Source organism: Balearica regulorum, chromosome 22 (assembly GCF_011004875.1).
Source record: "Balearica regulorum gibbericeps isolate bBalReg1 chromosome 22, bBalReg1.pri, whole genome shotgun sequence".
In the NCBI taxonomy this organism is placed as follows: domain Eukaryota; kingdom Metazoa; phylum Chordata; class Aves; order Gruiformes; family Gruidae; genus Balearica; species Balearica regulorum.
This window is the reverse complement of record NC_046205.1, coordinates 5,634,460-5,654,320: the sequence shown is the minus strand read 5'-3', so window position 1 is coordinate 5,654,320 and position 19,861 is coordinate 5,634,460. Positions and strand designations below refer to the sequence as shown.

The following is a 19,861-nucleotide window of genomic DNA, read 5'->3' as shown; positions in this document are numbered from 1 at the left end:
CATTATTAAAAATTAATTTTCCCCAGAACCTCAGCAATTCACTGAAACACGCCTGGCCCTCAGCAGCGGCTGCGGCACAGCCAGCCCACTGGCATCCTCCAGGCAGCGGGGCTCGGTGCTGCGGGCCCCCCTGGACGGCCTGTCCCTTGTGCTGGGCACCTCTGGCCTGAGATCAAAGCACCTCTGCACAGCACCCCCATTGCAGCAGGCTCAACGCCTCTCCTCGCACTGGCACAGCACCCCTCCTCGCACCGGGCACAGCACCCCTCCTCGCACCGGCACAGCACCCCTCCTCACACTGGCACAGCACCTCTCCTCGCACCGGCACAGCACCCCTCCTCGCACCGGGCACAGCACCCCTCCTCGCACTGGCACAGCACCCCTCCTCGCACCGGGCAGAGCAGCCCCCCTCTCCGGGGGCAGAGCATCCCCTTCTCCAGGGAGGTGGCAGCCCTCCTCGCACCGGGCAGCGCGGTTCTCCTCGTAGCAGCACAGCCTCCCCCCCTCGCCAGGGGCAGAGCATCTCCCCTCTCCGGGGGCTCAGCATCCTTCCTCTCCGGGGGCAGAACATCGCTGCTCTCCTCTTTGCTCCGTGCCCAGCACCCCGATTGCGCCGTGCCCAGGGCGGCTGCTCGCACCGGGCGCGCTACACCCCCCCTTGGCAGCGGCGCGGCACCGCTCCGTGCCGGGACACAGCCCCTCCGGCACCGCGCCCGGCACCGCTCCGCGCCCGCCGGCAGCGTCCTGCCCGGCACCGGGCAGCGCATCCCCCCGCCCCGGCACCGCGCCCCGAACTTCGCCCCGCCGCTACCGGCCCGTCCCCGCGGGGAGAGGCGGCCTTACCTATCCGGATGACATGCGGCATCCCGTGCGAGCACTGGCCCCAGAAGCCGCCGACCAGGAGCGCTGCCCAGTATTCCCAGAGCACGCCGCGGAGAGCCGGCCAGAGATGGGGCATCGTTGGGGAGGGCGCGGGCCGGCGCGGCCCTACGGCCCCAGGGGCAGCGGGGGAGCGGGCGGCTGCTGCCCGGGGCTCAGGCGGAGCGGCCGGTCGGCGCCGAGGCCGGACCGCTCATGGCACATCTTAGTGCGGCCGCGCCGGCCCGTCCCGCGGCAGCCGCTCCGTGCCGAGCCGAGCCGTTCCGCTCCGTGCCGAGCCGAACCGTGCCACGCCGAGCCCAGCCGTGCCGTGCCGTGCCGTGCCGGTGCCGGTCGGGCGGCACCTGCGGAGCCGGGGCTGCCGGTGCGCCCGGAGGAGCGGCTCTGTCCCCTCCTACCACTGATGCGCGCGGCTCGCGCAAAGCCCCGGAGTGGAGCGTGCACACACTCACACGCACGCACACTCACACACACGCTGACACCCCCCCCCCCCCACCCCCCGACACACACCGACACCCGCCCGCTCCCCCGGGGCGAGGGCAGGGCCGGCTCGGCGGGCGCGGGGCAGGAGGCGGCCGGGGACCCTCGGCGGGGACCGCGGGGCGGGGGGCGGCAGCGGGGGGTACCGGGGGCGCCGAGGGTCCCGGCAGCCCCGGAGGCTCCCGGCGTCCCCCTGCCCCCGACGGCCCCCTGTCTGGCAGATCCCGGGGTGCTCGGTGTCCCCGGAGCTCCCGCTGTCCCGAATGTCCCCGGGGGGCCCCGGAGTCGCCTATGTCCCCCGTGTCCCCGACAGCCCCGCCGCCGGGCGCCGGGCGAGGCGGGACAGCATCCCTCGGGCCGCTCCGGGGGCGGCGGGCGGGTACCGGGGGGCCGGGGCCGCTGGAGCGGCGGGACCCGCGAACGGGCGCCCAGCCGGGGCTCCGCAGCCGGGAGTTTAATGACCTCGGTGACAGAGACAAAGGGCTGCACATGCAGCAGATAAGTAGGCTGCTTTGTCAACTTGCTGGGCTAGGCTAGGGCGAATTTATTTTTTCTCATTTAAATAATTTGATCTATTCCATCATTTCCAATCGCTCCCATTTGCCAGCTGTCTGCTAACTGCATCGCCTGGAACATCTGAAGAGCAAATCTTTAATTTTCTTACAAACATACTATTACTCCGTATCTGTTCATCCTTTTAATTTTCCTTGTCCATCGCTTTCCCCAGCAGCAAGCTCGACGTGCTCAGCTGATCGCTGTCCTGCGTTCAGGCGACCCATCCTGGACCAGCCTCCCTTAACCTGAATGTATGAACCGGAGGAGGGGACATATGCAAATCATTATCGGTCTAAAACTCAAAGAAAAGTTCCCCGGGTGTTGGATCTGACAGCAGGCAGCGAGCACGCCGACTGCTGCAGTGAGGCAGACCCGTGGAGGGGGGAACCCTGCGTGCCCATCGCAGTGGTGTCTGGTCTCGGGCTGTTTCTGTACCCGGGGGATTGGCCGGGGTATCCGATAGCTGTCGTCATCATGGAATTGTAAGGAGAAGCTGGAAGAGGCTCTGGGGGATCTGCACACCCACGGCAGGACTAGCCCCTCCTGGAGCTGCTGGTGTAACTCTTCCCAAAGCCTCCCCGGGCACACGGTGCCATGGTTTAACTCGGGCTTCATTTGGGGCGACGGGAAGGTACCCCTGAGCAGGACCTGGCTTCTCAGCATCGTGTCATGGTGGAGGAGACTCCAACTCCTACCTAAGAGTCAAGCCAGAGGGGCAAAGACACTACTCAGTGTCTTCAAAGCACGGTGCAGAAGCTGGGTCTCAGAGGAGATCTGTTGTTACTGTTTATTGTGGGCAAGCTGAGGCCCCGACTTCCACCAGGAAATCTTAGCTGTGTCAAAGACGGTTATAGAAAAGGGTCTCTCATGTTAAGGATATTTTTATCCTTCATGACACCAAAAAACATAAGATTTAGCAAAAGGGCATGGAAGAAATTTTCTTTACTTACTGCTTAAATGAAGGACAGCTGTTTCTGTGAACTTGTTATACAATTAAATGTCACAACCTGGTAAATCATTGCACCTGGAGATAAAAAAAGCCCCATGAACCTATTGGGAGGGAGAGGGTAGAGAGGGCTGGTTCTTCTGTTGCTGTTCTTTACTCTTTGCGGACTCCAGCATTTAGAGGAGAGGGTTTGATTTTCAGTAAGTTGGGACCAGAGGTTCAGATTTTGTGGACTGTTTAAATTAAAATGTAGCTAGGATGATATATTTTACTAGTTCATTAGTGTCAAGAGGCTGCTGCTTGCCTTTTTGCTGCACCAGGCACTAGGAAGGCTCTAACCTTTGCTTCAGGCTCTGGATCCTACTGCAGTACCAGCACAAATAGTTTATTTCTTATTATCTGATCTGATCAGTATCTGATAGGTGTGTGGAGGCCAGTCCTCGTCATGTATGTAGGCCAGAGAAGGAGGTATGTGCCGCTCAGAAAGGCAGGACAGGAGCAATCATTTATCGGAAGCCGGATAGCAAACCAAACCAAGCGCGCCTGGACGCCAGGCAGAGGTGCGCTCTGTAGCTGCAGGTCTCCTTGCTTGGGGTTTGCGTGGCCTTTCCTTCCCGAAGCAATCTGAGCGGCGTGCAGCAGATCACGGCTGTGCTTCCCTTCCTTCGTATTCCTGAGTTCCCACGCTGTCCCCCAGCCCTGCCCCGTGTGTGGCTTGGTGGTGCTCCTCTCTCGGCAGCGTCCTGCTGCCCTCCAAGGGGATCCCAGGGCTGCTCCATGTCATGATCAAAAAGAGGGATAATTTTGGAACTAATCTTAGACGTTGCACTGTAGTTGCCTTAGATTTTTAATTTTTTTCACTTTGTGTGTGACCTGTGGATGCACTGCACCAGGGTCCACCCCTCGAGCAATGACCTTCAGCCATTAGGCCAAACTCTCCATCAGCTGTGGCAGAGTGAGGTCGTTAGCATATAATTACAGCAAAGACAAAATGGCTGAAAAAAGAAGGGCTGTATCTGCCAGGCTGGTAGAGCACCTCGTGGGACCAGAGCTCTACCTCAGTGCTGCTGTGGGGTAAGTGCTGCCCAGCCCCGTGCTGGGCAGGGTGCTGGACTGAGCAGGATGATGCTGGACTGAGCTGCGCGGCCGGCATCTGCGTGGCCTCGATGCGTGGGCAGCCAGCCTTCGGGGCTGACTTTGTGTTGGGGTAACTGGGGCCCTTGTTCAGGAATTTGGGGCTGTTGCCTTGCTGAAGGACAGAGGAAGCAGAAGGGCTCTGGTGTTCTTCTCGTTTTTTACAGTGATGCTAAAAATATAAAGGTGTTTGCCCGGTTCACTACTGCTGTGAAACTAGCTTTAATGCGGTAGTTCATTGCTTCATAGTGTACCAATAATTAGTGAAATTCTCTGCTGTATTTATAACTTATGAACACAGTGTACCATTTAGGAGAAGTCATTTGGTCATTCCTAGTTTGTTATGAGATATTGCGATGCGTTAGATTTTTATGCTGCCTTTTTTACAGTGAATATATGTGGTATTTAGAGCTCCATTTATTACACAGGTAGGACTCTGATAATTGTGTACATTTTATGTTTTTTTATATACATAAAAATCTCAGTTCTCTTACCTACAAATAAAGCTGAATATTTATGAATGCAAGGCTTTTTATTTTCAAGTACGAGAAGGAACTGCTTGCAAAAGTGGAAAACAGTGGTGAAATTATTAATATCTAGGGAAAAATGCTGATTGACAAAGGACCTTTTCAAATCAGAATCGTGCTTTAGAGCAGCAGCAGAAGTATGAACCTTGCAGAAAGAGACATAAGCATTTCTATAGCTATGGCATTTTTCCATGTTAATGAAGAAAAAGAGGCTTCTCTTTATTTTTTTTAATGGTATCTAAACTGGTTCATTTGAATTAGCTACATCCACATGCGTTTTGTTTAGATTTATATGCATCAGGTGTAATATAACCACAATCAATGTGAGTTATGAGGCCCAGCGCTCACATTACCGAGATTCATGTGCTCGAGTCGTCTCCTAAAATACCAGAGAGTAAATATACCGGGGCTGGCAAATGCAGATTTCTGGGACTTGAGTGCCCTCTACTGAAACAGTCCTGGCTGGCCCTTAACTTTGACACCCAGCAGCTTGATTGATGGGTTGCTAAATTAAATTTAAGCCTGCGGTTCACAGGTTCAGCCGTGATGAAGAATCCCTCCTTTCTTTCCTCTCCTGTCTGATCAGGCGCTGGTTTCTTCTCCCTTCTCTTCTTGTAACGCTCCGGTTTTAATTCTGACTCTTCCTGCGGCTCTGCATATGCCACAGTAGATTTTTCTTTTTTTAAATGGCAAGTTAAGATACAGTAAGGATTCCTTCCGAAATAATCATCCGGGGAGCTGTAATCGCACTGATTACAGTGCGGGGCTGGGCATGGCAGCACCCGCAGGGAGAAACCCCCTTTGCCTCACGGACCTCGGGTGCGCTCAGCGCTTTGTAACTGTAAAAGGCGTTAACTCCTTGCGAGGTGATGGTGCCACCCGTGCTCTAGGAGCTCTTGCAAAAAAAAAAGGCAAGAAACCACATTTGCCCCCACAAACTTATTGTAATTTTGTGTTCTATTTTGCTTGCTGGGGAGGGAAGAGGAAAAATTTCCACTTCCTACTCGGCGTTTCATCTGCAGTGGGAACAGCGTTGTGTTTCCCCGAGCAGGGGTTTCTCTTGCCGCGGCGATGGAGGCACCGGGCAGTTCTGCCATCCCCGCCGCGGGGTGAAGGACTGAGGAAAAGGCCAGAAACAGCTGGTGTGTTGTAAATGTTGCTGGACAGATGATTTCAATGTCTGGAGATTCCCACTTCTTAAATTTTTAACAGGTTTATTCTCTCTAATTTCGTACAAGCTTGCCCCGGAAGCGTGTTTTGCGGTGCAGTCCGCTCTGAGTCCTCGCAGAGCGAAGGAGGTGGGGCGGGTGTCGGGGCAGGTAGGGAAACGCGTGTTTTCTGCAATCTGTGTTACAGAGTAATGCTCCTGGAAGAATTGTTGCTGCACTACACTGCATATATTTGTGTTGGAACATACTGTGGTGTAATAGCTGGTTTGAAATGTATCCAGTTCTGCTGAATATATTATCGTGAAAGTCAGGCAAACGCACTGGGAGAATGTGAGCTCCTGTCAAACCAGAGCGCAGAAATGCTCTGCAGAAACTGTGAAAGCGAGGAGGGAGTTGGTACCAACTGCTGCCCTCCTGTTCTCACGCAGGGTGTTTGCAGGGGCCGGTGCTACGGGACCGCTCTGGTCAGAGCCGTGTGCGGGGCTGAGCGCCTGAACAGATGGAAGGCTCCTTTGCTCCCGCCCGTGAAGCAGTTGCCATCCCCTGCCTTGGTGCAAACCCCCTCGTCGCGGCGGGCGCAGGAGCCGAGCGCTGGGCTGGGAACGGGCAGGTCCCCGCTGTCGGCGGGGCTCCGCCAGCGGAGCTGGTGGGAGCGCGCAGGAGGCTTTGTCCCGCAACGTCCCCTGGCTGGCAGGAGACAGGAACCAGCTCTTCCTTCACCCGGGTGGTATTTGTATCACCAATTTCTTCCACAGCCCCCTTTCCAGCCGGGGCAGCCCTGGGGGGTGAGACGAGGGCTGTGCCGTGCTGGGAGAGCCAGCGCGCAGCCCGTAATAGAGCCATGATGACGTGCGACGCTTTGCCAGACTCTCCTGCCTGGAGCTGGCTTAACTAAGGCTGATGGAGCCTCTTTGGATGAGAAGATCTTGTTTTTTCTTTTTAATCAGTTATGTCACAGTCTGCCTTGTCTGAGGGTCCCCTCCTGGCTCACAGCGGTGTCACGCACCTGGCAGGAACCCGCCTGGGTCTTTGCACCAGCAGCAGCACCCAACCGCTGTCATACAGGGATACCTGTCCCTTGGGGGTCTGGGGGCTTTTGCCCGGGAGGGGACAGCAGAAACGCAGGACTCCCGGGTGGGGTTGGGTGGTGGTTCACCCACCCCGGCTCTGGCTTGGCTGCGTCTGCCTGACTCTTGCATCGAACCCCGCACAGCGGGACCCTCGCTGGGCGCCTCCCCGGCAGGGACTCCTTTGATCAGCCGCTCCTTTTGAACTGAACTTGGTTTTGAACCTGGAGGTGGGCTGGTACTTACTCGGCGAGACCAGGCTGAGTGCTTCCCGGCATTCCCACCGGCAGAGTCACCCGAGACAGCAGAAACGCCGGAGAACGCCAAGAGCTGCCCGGCCCCTTTGGCCACGATGCAGTGGTGGTGAGCAGGGACCGTGCCGTCTCAGCACCCCGAGGGTGAAGGTGTCCCGCTGGGTGTGCAAGCAGAGCCGCGTGTGCCCCGGCTGCTCATCAGCCTTACGCAGCAGCAGGTGAATCTGTACAATTGTAGCGTGTCGTATAGGCTGAAAAGGGCAACAGGGAACAAATGAATAAGTAAGACCAGTTTAAATTATTATCTTTATCACACCACGTGTTTGTCCCCTGACAGGAGAAGCTGTTTTGGCCAGTCAGCTCTGTCAAGTGCTCCCTTTTCTGTGCCGCAATATAATCTTTTGAACTCAGCTGAGTGGAAATACATATTCACGTCAGACAGCCTTTGCATGTATTTTTCATCCTCTTTCTGCAGAGGTAGGAAATCATCTTTTTTTTTTTTCCCTAAAAAAAAAAAAAAGCCCTCTATCTTTAGGATTGGTGGGAGAAGCCATTTGCAACTGATGGGTGTAAATTATGCCTGCTTAGTCAGACAGGAAAATTAGAGACTGCAGAATTAGACTCTGCTTGCAATTATCTTTACATGGAACCAGTTTACAAAAAAATTTGGTATGCTCCTTGGCTTTCTGATAAATTCTCATGAGAATTTATTTTGGACCTGTCAGCTTCGAAGTGCGGTCCATTGTATGGAACCCAGGAAAGCTATCTCCTTTTGTCTCCTGTACAAGTATACCAACTGGCTGAGCAGAAGGTTGGTCACCTGCCAACCCGTGAGTGCACAGGGCACTTTACTACCCACATGTCTAATTACCCATGCAAAGATTTGGAATGACTTGTTAATACCTTTTTTTTCCTCTACACATGCAAAGGGCAGGAAAAGAGCACGTTATTTTGAATGCCTGTTAAAGTCGGGCTTCAGTGGAATTATGCTGGGAATTAATTTGGCCAGGGGCAGCCAAGCCGTTCTTCCCAATCCCCTCACAAACTCAGGCCTGTTTCCAATTCACAGCAAATTTCTCAGTTGTTCCAGCACATTCAGAGAAAGTTTAAATGTTGGGTGGGGAAGCTGTGGCTGGATGTGGCCGTTGCTATTCAGAACGCAATAGGGCACGACTAGGCATCGCTTGTCAGCAGGAGACCTGATGTCCCAGGGATAAGGGGGTCCCCGCCTCGGGAAAGGCGTGGGGTGTCCGGGAGAAAGCAGCTTTCCCGTAGCAGTGGGCATCGGCCACGGGCAAGATGCTGTGGAAGGCTGAGGTGTGTTAAATGGGGGGGACAAAAAGTATGTGCCAGTGGGGGAAATGTCCTGGCCCTGGGTTCCTGTGGGATGGTGCTTTTGGGAAGGGGTGTACGAGAGCGGGGAGGAGGAGGAGGTGCCATGTCGTGCTCTGAGGAGACTTGGGGGGCTGGGGTGATCCTTATATCTATCTGGCACCTGCCCATCTGAACTCTGCCTCATTATTTGGGTCCCCCCAAGCATTTCCCTACAATTTCAGGAAATTAAACCCCCAGGCTTTGTAACATGTGCAGAACACCCTTTTCCCACTATCCTGCCTGGATAATGAATTGGTAATTCATGAGACCGCGCGTGGTCCTGATGCGGGGCTGGGGATGGGCAGCGGTGCTGGTGTCAGAGCAGCCGGTGAGAAACCACTCGTGAATATTCCTGCCCGGTTTTTCAAAGCTTTTGGCCTTGTTTTAAGCTGATGTGAGACGCCTTTCAAATCTGGTGCTAAACCAGACCGTTGCGCCAGTTAAATACTTGTTATTCATGGCTGTTGGTGCCTGGGCACGAGGTTAATTTTGGCGCTTTTCAGCTTAGCAAGCAATGAACAGCTTCATGTGTTCTCCTGTTGGAAGGGGATTGTGCAGCATGCTGTATTTGTGGATCGAAAGGAGAGTGTGGGAGGCTTCCCGCGTACGTCGCGTTCCTAGTCACAGGAAGAGAGAAATGCTGCTTTTTATTATCTTTTTTAAATCTGATGTTTATTTGGTATTTTAAAGGTGTTAAGAAAACAGAGAAAATGGATTTCAAAAGATAGAAAACAAATTAGGTTTTGAAATGTGACTTGTGAGCTGGTCTCTAGTTTTCCCAGTTCCCCCTAGCTGGTGGGGTGCTGGTGGGGTGCTGCCCCTCATGCTGCTGGGACACCCCCTTTCCTTCCAGCAGCGGCCGGTGCCACTGAGCAATTTTAGCAACTGCTGACCTCGCCATAGAGGAGAAGTCGAAAGCTGATGTGCCTCAAGCCATGCTGAGTTTCCCTTTAGTGTAAGCCATTTTCAGAGACCTCCTTTGGTCGCACAGCAGATGCAGGGCTCAAAATTCACCCCGGGTTTCCAGATAACTCAGTTGCGTTTGTACTGTAAGAGCTGGAGGAATGAGGAAGATAATGGCTGGGAACAAAAGCGGTGAGAGACCCGAAACCGTGTGGTCTTCCAGCTGGAGAGAGCTGCTCGTCCTTCTGCGCAAACCAAACACAGTGCTGTGACTCTCTGAATTTGTTAATGTTTTATCTCCAAGTCTTTCTTGCACCTGGAAAGACTATAAAATGAATCTCCTGTATTTAGCGGTAACTCTCGGATGCGTCCCGTTCGCTGCAGCAGAGAGGGATCAGCCTGCGGCGTCTTGAGGGCGACCGCTTGCTGGTTTGGTTTCCCCCCAGTTCAGCCAACAGAGCTCCCAGTGCCGCTGGGGAAGGAGGTTCCGGACCCAGCTGTGAATTTCTGTTGACCGCATGCTGGGGACGCCCGGTTCCCCGCTCCGGTGCCCAGCGGCGGCTGAGGAGGTGCCTCCTACGGGACTTGGTTATCTTCTTCCTGTGGCTTTAAATTTGAATCTGAAATGCCTTGTTTAAATTTCATTGCTGCTATTTCTACCTATTGTTTCTGTTTGGTGATGAGACAGAAGAATAATATTTTTAAGCAGGTCTTAGTACAAGTAAAACAGAGCTGATGTGGCTTTATTTTAGACAATGTACCCAAAATCTTCACTAGATTGTATCTGTGCTTTGCGCGGCCTTCCGCTTCATGGTGGGAACATGACTTGCATATTGAAACCTGGCGTGAAAAAGCCCCAGGAAAAATAATGAGCCTCTCCTTATAGTTTATTTCTGTAACTTTTTATGGGAGACACTTGCTTTTTTTCAAATGTAAAGGAAAAACTAGAACTGTGTCCAGTAAACATTCAATATTTGAAGTGTTTGTATATAAAAAAGTATTTTGTGTTCGCTTTTTGAAATATGAAAGCAAAAAGTGAATAATTTTGCATAACTGTTTTATAAGCATTCACTGGGGGAAGGGAGAGCGAGGTCTTGCCAAAATTATGTGTTCTGCACATTTTTTATTTCATTGAAACCCTACTTTTTTTTTAAATCCCTGAGGCATTTCAGTGCACGTAAGACCCCGCTGGCTGTGGTGATGCCTGCGTTGTCCCGGGGCGTGGGGAGCCTGACTGTGTGCTGGGCTGCGTGACAGAATTTAACAAATGAAAGCCAAAATCACACAAAATCAATCATTTGGGTATGACGTGCAGGCGAGCGCTAAGGCAACGGGGAAGTGAGGTGCCTTTATGTTTTGATTGGAAGTGAATATATCTCTTTCCCGGAAAGCAATCACAATTCTCATATAATACTTTCACGTATTTCGGTGAGGTGCAGCCTGGAAGCGGGTGAGAGCAAAGTGTTCCGGCTCTGCCCTCCCAGCGCCCGCTGGGCTCGGATGCTCGCTGCGGGAGGACGTGGCCCTGGAGAGATGCAATTACATACCCTCGTGTTAACAGTTTAAAGATCAAGGAAGGAGTAGTTTGACTACAGATTAAATATAAAGATACCCATTTATGAATTAGGAAAAAAAGAAGAAAAAACCCTCCAAGTAGATTAAAGTCTTGCAGAACTGACTAATAAATCAACTGCTGGCGAAGCGTGGCAGCCTTGTCTGCTGCTCTGAAGGGGCTAAGGACAAGTTTAATAACGCTTTACAATTCAGAGGCTAAATGAAGAGCAAGTAAAGCGAGAGCAGCACACGCACTAACTCTGAAGGCGATGCAAAGAGACTCGGGAACGAGCACAAGCCTTGGCTGCAGCGAGAGCCGGCGGTGGGAGAGGTGACCCCCGGGGACCTCCGCTGCGCCTCGGTCCTCCCTGCTGGAAGGGGAGCACCCCGTAAAATAGGTATTGAGTTTGGGCTGAGAGCTCCTGGGTGAAGGACCCAAATGCTGTGGGCAGCCAGGATTGAAGGGAAAAGCTTGGAGCTTTGTTCGTGGTCGTTCGTTATTTGTGTTGCGGTAATGAGCAGCAATGCTATGGCACCGTTGCAGAGCAGCGCTTGAGCAGCCTGCCCACTGCCAGAGGAGCTTATAGCCATGAGCAAGGGAGTAAGACAATGGATATGTAATTTTTCTTTATAATTTTATTTTGTTAGCTTAGAATGAAGACTTTTCAAAGGCATAGACTGCCTTTTAGTGCTGGGCTCTCAAAACAGGGATGAAGGGACATGCCTCTCTAGGCAAAATCACAGTGCAATGTCAAACTGGCTGCGGTCTGCAATGGGGACGCACTTGGGAAGCAAACGCTCCCAGAGTTTCTTGGGAGAGAGTTGCCCTTTACTGCAACTAGTAAAGTAAATATTTTAGGAATTGTGCTCTTCTGGAAAAAGTCAAAATGCACCTCATCCTAATTACTGCAATTTACTAGTTAGCTGAAGGTAACTAATAAGCCCTGAAAGCCTTTGGGAAGTATTCCTCGGAGAGGAAGCAGCACAGCATGGCAGCAGCTTCTAAGGCTGAAGGGTCTCATCTGCATTTAGTGAGGCGTCTGTAGATGCTGCCTGCTTCCTCCTTAACTCGCATCAAAGCATAACCCACCGCTTGTATCGCTTTCATAGCGAAACAAAAATACCCTCATATGAGCCTAGCAGAGGCTTGTGATCCGTCCTTCGGGCACAGGGTAACAGCAGGAGCACGTTTACTTTTCTGAAGGAAAAGGCTTTGGCAAACTTGGCTTGTGTTCGTGTGCTGTGGCGATGGAGCTGGGAGGTGCTTAACAGAACAGCCTGGAGTTTTGATCTGCTCCTTCCTGGGCAGTGAACTATGCATATGTGTCTGGGAGTCCTTGAGAATGCACAGCAGAAGTGGGTTCGGTGATTAATAAAACATCAGATCCTTGGGATTTTTCTGGGTTCGCTGCATTGCTCTGCCTTACGCTGGTGGAGAACCTGGTGCGACTACCACTAGCAAGAGCAGCAACCTATTGCTTTTATTGGGTGTAGGCTTTTAACGACCGAGTCTTAGGGGTGGGGAGACAGTGGGATTAATTGCTGGCTCAGGGAGTAAATAGCTCTAGGTGAAGTCAAGGGTGATCAACCTCAGGTAGACAGTCATTTCCCAGGAGATGCTGTATGCCAAGGGTACCTCTTGCTATAAATTGCTTCGGATGTTTGAATAGAGACCTCTTATAAACTCAAACACTGCACAGGACACTTGTGTCCTCGCACTGCCATCAGGCCCTTAGTCACCGAATTGTTCAAGGTCACAAGAAGAGCCTGTAGTAAGCCAGAATTAAATCCAGTTTGTTCAACTCCCATAATTTCGTCTTATCTTTGCACCCAGTTTTCAGAACGCTTTTGCTGTGCCGTCCTGCGGGGCGCTCCCAGGTCTGACACAGCGCTGATGCATCAAACATCCTGAGCAATATGCAGATGCAAATCGGTTATTTCTGCAGCGCGCTCCCAGAACCTGCTAAAAGACAAAGAGCACGGAGCGGAGAGCCCGCTGGCAAGCAATGCACTCAGGCCCCTATTAAAAACAGCAGAACAAGTTTAATCTCTGGATGGTGGGGAAGTTTGCATTGTCAGCATTGTTTGATCCAAGTTTTAAAGGCAAAATTGAAATCGTTCTTCACCAGGCTCAACACATTGATCTCTAGAAAAGAGCACTTGTAAATAACCTCCTCGAGAATATGTCACCCTCTTTTTTTTTTTTCTCCGAACTATACTCCTCTGTGAGAAGGGCAATCCCCAAGGATGCTCCAAAAGCAAGGAGAAAAAGCGGAAATGGCTTCAGGGAATTTCTCTCTCTCATTCCTCCTTCTCCAGTCCACCATCGAATGCACACATCGCACGCTCCAGATCACAAGCCATTAATAAGGAAAAATACTGACGCTCTCATTTCCCCTTTCCCCAAAAGGGTTGACTTGCTTTCCTAAATGGTTCATCTCTGACAGTCAACAAGCTGCCGGGCAATTATTTTAAATTACGAAACTCTTAAGTAGAGTTTAATCAGTGTTTTCCCCTCTATCTAGCAGCCATCCCAACTACCACCACCTCCTGTTTTCCAAATCCTCGTTTCTTTTTGCACGCCCCGAGGAAATCCAGCCTTGCGGTGGCACGTCCCTCCCGTGGTGCCGCGGGGGCGGACGCGGTGCTCGGGCACTGACCTCTGGATCCGGGTTTACCTTCCCCTCGGTGCTGATCCCGAAAAGCCGTTTGCTTTCCACTTATGTCAGCAAGGTCACTTGGGCACAGCCTTCGGGGGAGGATGAATGATCCTCTTCTCTCGGGATCAATAGGACGTTTTGGGGAATATCTTCAATTGAAAGGAAAAGCAGCTGATGTTGGACTTGCTTTAAGCATGGTTTTCCCTGGCAGGGTTAGATATATTTAGGGCATCTAACTGCTGGAGAATTAAAAAGTGATTTTTTTTTCCTTCATCACCAAATGAGACATAATGATCACTTTCCATATTTGCAAATTGCGCGGAAAATGGCAAAGTTTGTAATTTGGAGATTTAAAAATTGTTTTGTGGTTTATTTTTCTTAATTAGCCCACAGTAAACTTTGAGATAGTTTGTTGAAATGGCTCGTGGGGGTGTGTGTCCTGTCTGCGCGGCGTGCTTGTGGAACTGCCGTTAACGTCCGTAGGAGCTGCTGTAACGTCGCCTCTTGTGGGATTTGATCTTGCAAGACGCTGAGCACTTTAGATTTGATCTTCAAGTATCTTTTGACTTCAATAAGTTGATTCATTAGCTTCAAGTTAAGAACATGTTTAAATGATCTGCCGAATTGAACCCAGCCAATGTGATTTTCAAATCAGATATATTTCCATCAGGTTTTTTTTGCTTAGGTTTATCAGCTATGTAAGAGGTTTGAGGGGATACTGTGGCAGCTGCTATGACCTACTTCAGAGACTGGGTGAGTCTATCCAGGGCCTCTGTGCTGATTAACAGTGTCTTTCTAAATATGTACACTTCCACTTGAATGTAATTTTCCTGTAAAGGAAAAAAAAAATTAAAAATAAATCAGTGTTGCATAACTGGGGCAAATTCACAGGAAAAGCATCTTTAACAGTGACAGGCATCTAATTCATGCTCTGCTCTGAACGAGGAGGAGGAGGAGGAGGAGGTTTCTTCTCTCGCCCTCCTCATCTGATGCAGACAAATCTGTCTGACCAGGGACAGAAGCAGGACTGTGCTCGTTGGGGACTTTCAGCGGCAGCACGGAGCATTTGATTACGTGTTGTTCCAAAATTAATATATTCTAGCTTTCCTATTGATCTGGAAGGATCATCTGAGATGGACTGGGGGATGGAGGATGTTGGTATTGGGGGGGGGAAACAAATCTATTGCTTTAAACAAAGCTGTGTCTGTATTTGCAAGTGAAAATGATCACGATGCATTTTCAGAACAAAATCTCAATACAGAGCACGGAGCTGCCGGCGCGGGAGAGGCCGTCCAGCCAGGGCCGAGGGGCTCCTGCTGCGGGTGGGCTGGCTGGGGGTGGCCCCGCGGAGCTGCCGGGCTCCCCGTGCAAGGCGAGGACGTGGGCTTGCTCCCAGCCTCGTCTCCCCGGGCTGCCAGCCAGGGGCTGGCGGGTGCACTGAGCACCCCTGGGTGCCGCCTCGCTGGTGGGGGGAGCCCCAAATCTGCAGTGTCAAGGACACTTGACTTTGTCAAGGAGCTGCCAGGACCCCCAAAGCGGGGTCTGATAAAGCCTGGCTTGTTTTCCCGCGGCATGCTCTGCTGCTCACGCTGGCCCAGCACCCCGGAGACCTCGGCGTGTCTGCTGGGACACCCAGGGCAAGCAAACCTCTCGCCTTTCCGTAAGCCTTATGGAAAACCGCAGAGGAACGCCCTGCGTTTGTGTACCTCCGGATCCAAGCATCCAAAGATTGGAGCGAATAGATCCAGGAAGACGCAAGCAGGAGATGAAAGAGAAGAATGCGTGATTCGGAACTAAAATGAAGTCATCTTTAATGAAGCACTTCAAAAATAGCTTTGTCACTTTTACCCACAAAGGAAGTTATTGTGGTGAAATTACATTATCATCTCGTGCTGGTTTTAAAAACCAAGCTGTGCCTCCTGGGGAAAAGTGACTGTAAAAAGCTCTTTGTTTTTTTCCTTGAAAAAACAATGCTGTGAGGATGTGTGTTTTCAATCAATGGGGGCTCATAACTAATGGATCAGAAAAGTTTAGGAGCCAGCAACAAACTGAAGGCATTAATAACTGTTGCTTTCAAGTCAATGGAATTGATCAGCAAATTCAGTTTATTTCTGAATGATCATTATAGAAAAGTGGAAAGCAAACCAATATTTAAAGATGTACCTGCAAGCAATAATACATGATTGCAGGCTTTGGCAAGCTGGGGAGCGGAAAAAGGGCTGGATGACATAACGGATCATTCATAATTGTCAACCAAATTGCATAGCTGGTATCGAGCTTTAAAAAATGAACCATAAGAAGCATTTCTTATTGATTTTGTTTCGTTAGAAACAATATAAGGCTGCCTTAAAGAACTGGGAACAGGCTGCAATTGATTCTCTTTCCTTTTGAGCAAATTCCAGTAGAATTTGAGATTTTATTTTAATTTGGGCTTTATTAATGCTTTTTCTTTCTCTCCTCAGTGTAGGAGAGCTTGGGAGGCCTGGGAGCTGAACTGAAACTTGGGGAAAGCTTACGCCAAAGGGCACAAGCTCCACTGAAACTGGGTATTTCACAGATTCTCTAGAGAAGGGGGAAAAATATATATATAAACCTGGAGTCCAATATGACTTGTACAGGCCAGAGACTACTGAATTTTGGCAGGTATGCAGAGTTTGCTACCACCAGCTTCCCAATTAATTTCTGCTCCTCTGCCAAATATTTAGATTATTGTCAATTCCTACTCGCTGTCCTTCCTCTGCAGTGAAGATACTCTCACTGAAACTTCTCACCATCGAATATCAGATCCGTATTTGCAAACAGAGTGCTCCCTAGCTCAGATGTATAGTTCCCAAATGATCGTTAGGCTTTTCCATGAAAATGTCACTTTAACAGAACGGTGTTGGCTTAGTCAGCAGCAGCCTGCACACCCGGACGCTTGGCTTTCCCTCCCCAGTGCCAGAGAACGATGTTACCTCTTCCACTTGGGTGATTCGTCTCCCATACTTTCTTCTAAACAGATCTATTTGCTCTTCCATCCCTCCCTTGCTGGATAATAAATATACAGCCCCTCATCCGTGAAGGTTACCCATCTCTTCTTCCCCCTCAAAACCACAGGCGAAGCCCGTAACACCTGATGTTATTTAAGGTCCTCTCACATGAGATGTAATCCCCCTTCACAGCTGAGGTACTCTGAGGGGACACATCTCATGTTATTCTACGTTAAACTGGTTCACTTCACATTTTCAGTGGCTGCCGTGGGATGGGGCGAAGCTGGCCGCCCGCTCGGCGATGGGGGGGGCGGGTCTGGGCACGGCCGCGCCTGTCGCAGCGATGCCGATTCGCCCTCTCATCGCCTTTAGCCGACGATCCCTCTAAATCTGGGCGACGGGGGCTGGAGCTGCTGAGGTGGTAGCAGCGTGAGCTGGCCCAGCGGTGGAGGGAGCCGGAGGTGCCGGCCGTGCTCCCGCTCTGCCGGCGTGTGCCGCTGGTCCCGGGCTGGGGCTTGGCAGCGTTGACTTGGTGCAGGACGTGAGTCAACCCGTGCCCTTCCCCGTTTCTCCCTTTTAGCCTCCTGCAAATGCTCGGTAAGGCCGATGTGCACAGCAGCGCTGTTTGAGGTAAGCTGAAACAAACAAACCCCAGCTCCAAAAACGTGCAACAAGTGCCGGTTATTGAGACTAACTTTGGAAGTGTTTATATTTTTCCTTAAAAAACCTTATCTGCTGCCAAAAGAAATATGATGTGAAACCAGATGGGTTTTTTTTCTTTCCTTTCCTGGCATCACCTGTGGGGTGATGTGGCCCTAACGAAGGGGACCTAATTGCATCTGCTGCCATGCTGGTTAGCAAAGATTTTACACTGGGGCCAGGATGACTGTTGCTGTGTCCAGGGCTGGTCCTTGGGGGGATTCAGCTGTGGGTATCAAATTCCAAGTAATAAGGCAAATCTAAAATAACTTCTAGGTGTTTCCTCAAAATGCCAGATGTGCTCAGCTCTCCAGAGGAGCAGGCTTTTCTTAAAGCATTGATTTGTAGGGATTTGTTACTCAGATCTTCCTGTTAAGTTAACAGTAAAGATTCAAAACTGCAAAAATAATTGCAGGATCAAAATTAGTTACAAACACATCAAGACCTGAAGCTGCTGCAAGTTGGTCAGATTTACATATATCATGTGGCCAAATAATTCAAGCTAAACAGATTAACATGTTATGCTCCTGATGAAATGATCCTTGAATATACCACGGCCTCATGCCATGGCCATTATGAGAAGGGGAAAATCCTTGTTCGCTGCCAGTGACATTCAAGTGACAATGAAGCAGAAAAACACCTGGAGGTGTTGCTTTTATAGTTATTTAAAATATATATATATAAATTAAGGTGTTAGAGTCTTACCACGAGTCAAGGAAGGAAAAACAGAGAAAGGTGCTTGTGGTTTTGATTTAACCTCTGACCTGAGGAGCCAGGAGAGGACCACCGAGCGGCTCTTGCTGCCGGTGCCTTTTGGTGACAGCGGGTGGCTGGGGTCTGCTGGCACAGGCGCCGAGCTGCTGGCACGGAGGGAGGGATGTACAACAGCCGTCGCAGGACTGAGCTCACCTATCACGATTTATGCAAACAAAACCAAATCCTCTTTTGGTCCCTATGTGCCAATACCAAATGTAAAGAGCTACTCACAGGCTTTAAGGTCAAGCACGTACTTCTGCGCTTGACTAATATAAACGATGACGCACGTCATTTGGGCCTGAAGCCTGCTCACTTGTCATTTGAAAAATACATAGTGTTTTTGTTGATTATTCATGAATACAATTTCCTTGGTATTGCCTGTCACAGATGTTGCAGTTAAATATCTCTATATACGTAGCCATTGGGTTTGGATAGATTTGATTTGGGTGAGAGAGTGAATCAGATAAAGGGATGATGCAGACCTCCCAGCACCAGCAAAGGTGGTGGAGTTAGTGCCCCTCCCAGTAAATGGAGGCGACTGGGAGACTTCAACCAGTGGAACAGAGGAGGAGAGGACTGAGTTCTGCAGTCAAGCTGGGAGCAAAGTGCCTTTGCTGGTCGCCACTCTCTGTGCTCAGCTCCTGGCAGCTTTTATGGCTGCTAGGAAGCAGGAGATAGGGTTGATAAAAGAAAAGCTTGTTCTTCAGGATCCCTGTTGCACTCTAAAGAGAGAAGGGTGTGCGGGTGGGATTTACCCCAAAAGTATCGTTCGCAGCACTGCATCTCTAGGTGATAGGAAGAGACCCCTCCGATGGGGTGGGGTGGTGGATTACCTGTCTGTGCAGGTGGCTGAGTACTCCTGAGACTGGGAACAGGCGACCTTGGCCTCAAATGGGCTTTTGGTTTGGAGGGGGGATGTGTTTTGTCCCCCGGGAGCGCAGGAAGCGATGCTGCTGGTTACGGGGGAGCTCTTGGGCACAAAGCTCAGCCTGTGCGATAGCTGTGTAAATACAGCTGGCGGGTGGTCTGCTCTTTCTTACTGTTTTATTTTACACAGATTTTTGCTGAAATGTTCTCCTTTCAGCGCCATAATTTTAATGCATTTTATAGGGAGCTCTTTTACGTGTCAATAAAAAGAAGCAGTGCTGGTGTTGCACGAGGCCGTCAGTGTGACGGAGAGCGTGGCAGCGGCTGCTCCAGGGCTGCCGAGGTTTAGGCAGAGCGGACTTGGCTCGGCGAAGCATGGCAGGTCCCTCAGCCGGCACGGGGCCGGCTCCCTGACATGTGCTCACCGTACAGACTGGCATGGTCCTGCAGACCTGTCAGGAAGAAAAGAAAAATCTACAGGTTTTCCAAGCGCTTCTGCGATGGTTTTGACTCGGGGTACAGTCACAGCCCCGCTCAGACACGGCAGAGCAGCAGCACTCGACTCGCTGTCTTAGGGGCTTATGGTAAATGCGTTGATGTTCCTGTGGTTATCGTGGCACTGGCATCTAGACAGATATGGAGATACACATACAGCATTAGCGTAGAGCTCTATTAGCATAAATTACTGATGAATTCACCTAAAAAGCCAAGCCCCAGCTCCATGATTAAAAACAGTGTCAGAACTTCAAAGGGGCAATAGGCATGATTTATTTTTAAGATAATGTGGATAATTTCAAGTACCAAAGGATCTTGCTTATGCTGCTTTTCTTGGTATTCTGCATAATCTGCTGTGTCCAGCTAAGATTAGATAAAAGCAAAAGCAGGATCATTTTTCCTTTCCGACGTTAACTGTTTTGCTTCTCCTTACCCAGAGATGAGGTCTCAGAGCTTCACATGCAGAATGTTCCTCTTGGCTCCAGATAAGACTTTTTAGGGTGTGGTTTTGTTTTTTTTTTTGCTGCATTGTGCCGCTCGCGGTCAGACCTGAGGGAGCACTGGGAGTACGGC

General features: G+C 50.8%; 1 protein-coding gene and 1 long non-coding RNA gene across 2 annotated transcripts in view; one reads left to right on the top strand and one right to left on the bottom strand.

Moving 5' to 3' along the window:
- Positions 1–1,236, bottom strand: part of GRIK3 (glutamate ionotropic receptor kainate type subunit 3) — a 121,914-nt gene extending 120,678 nt beyond the window's left edge. The window contains exon 1 of the mRNA XM_075773749.1: positions 844–1,236. Coding sequence (XP_075629864.1) covers positions 844–958 — 115 coding nt within the window. The 5' untranslated portion in view covers positions 959–1,236. The remainder of the gene's footprint in view (positions 1–843) is intronic.
- LOC142604786 (uncharacterized) overlaps positions 1–19,861 on the top strand; it is a 229,422-nt gene that overhangs the window by 130,596 nt on the left and 78,965 nt on the right. The window lies entirely within an intron of this gene.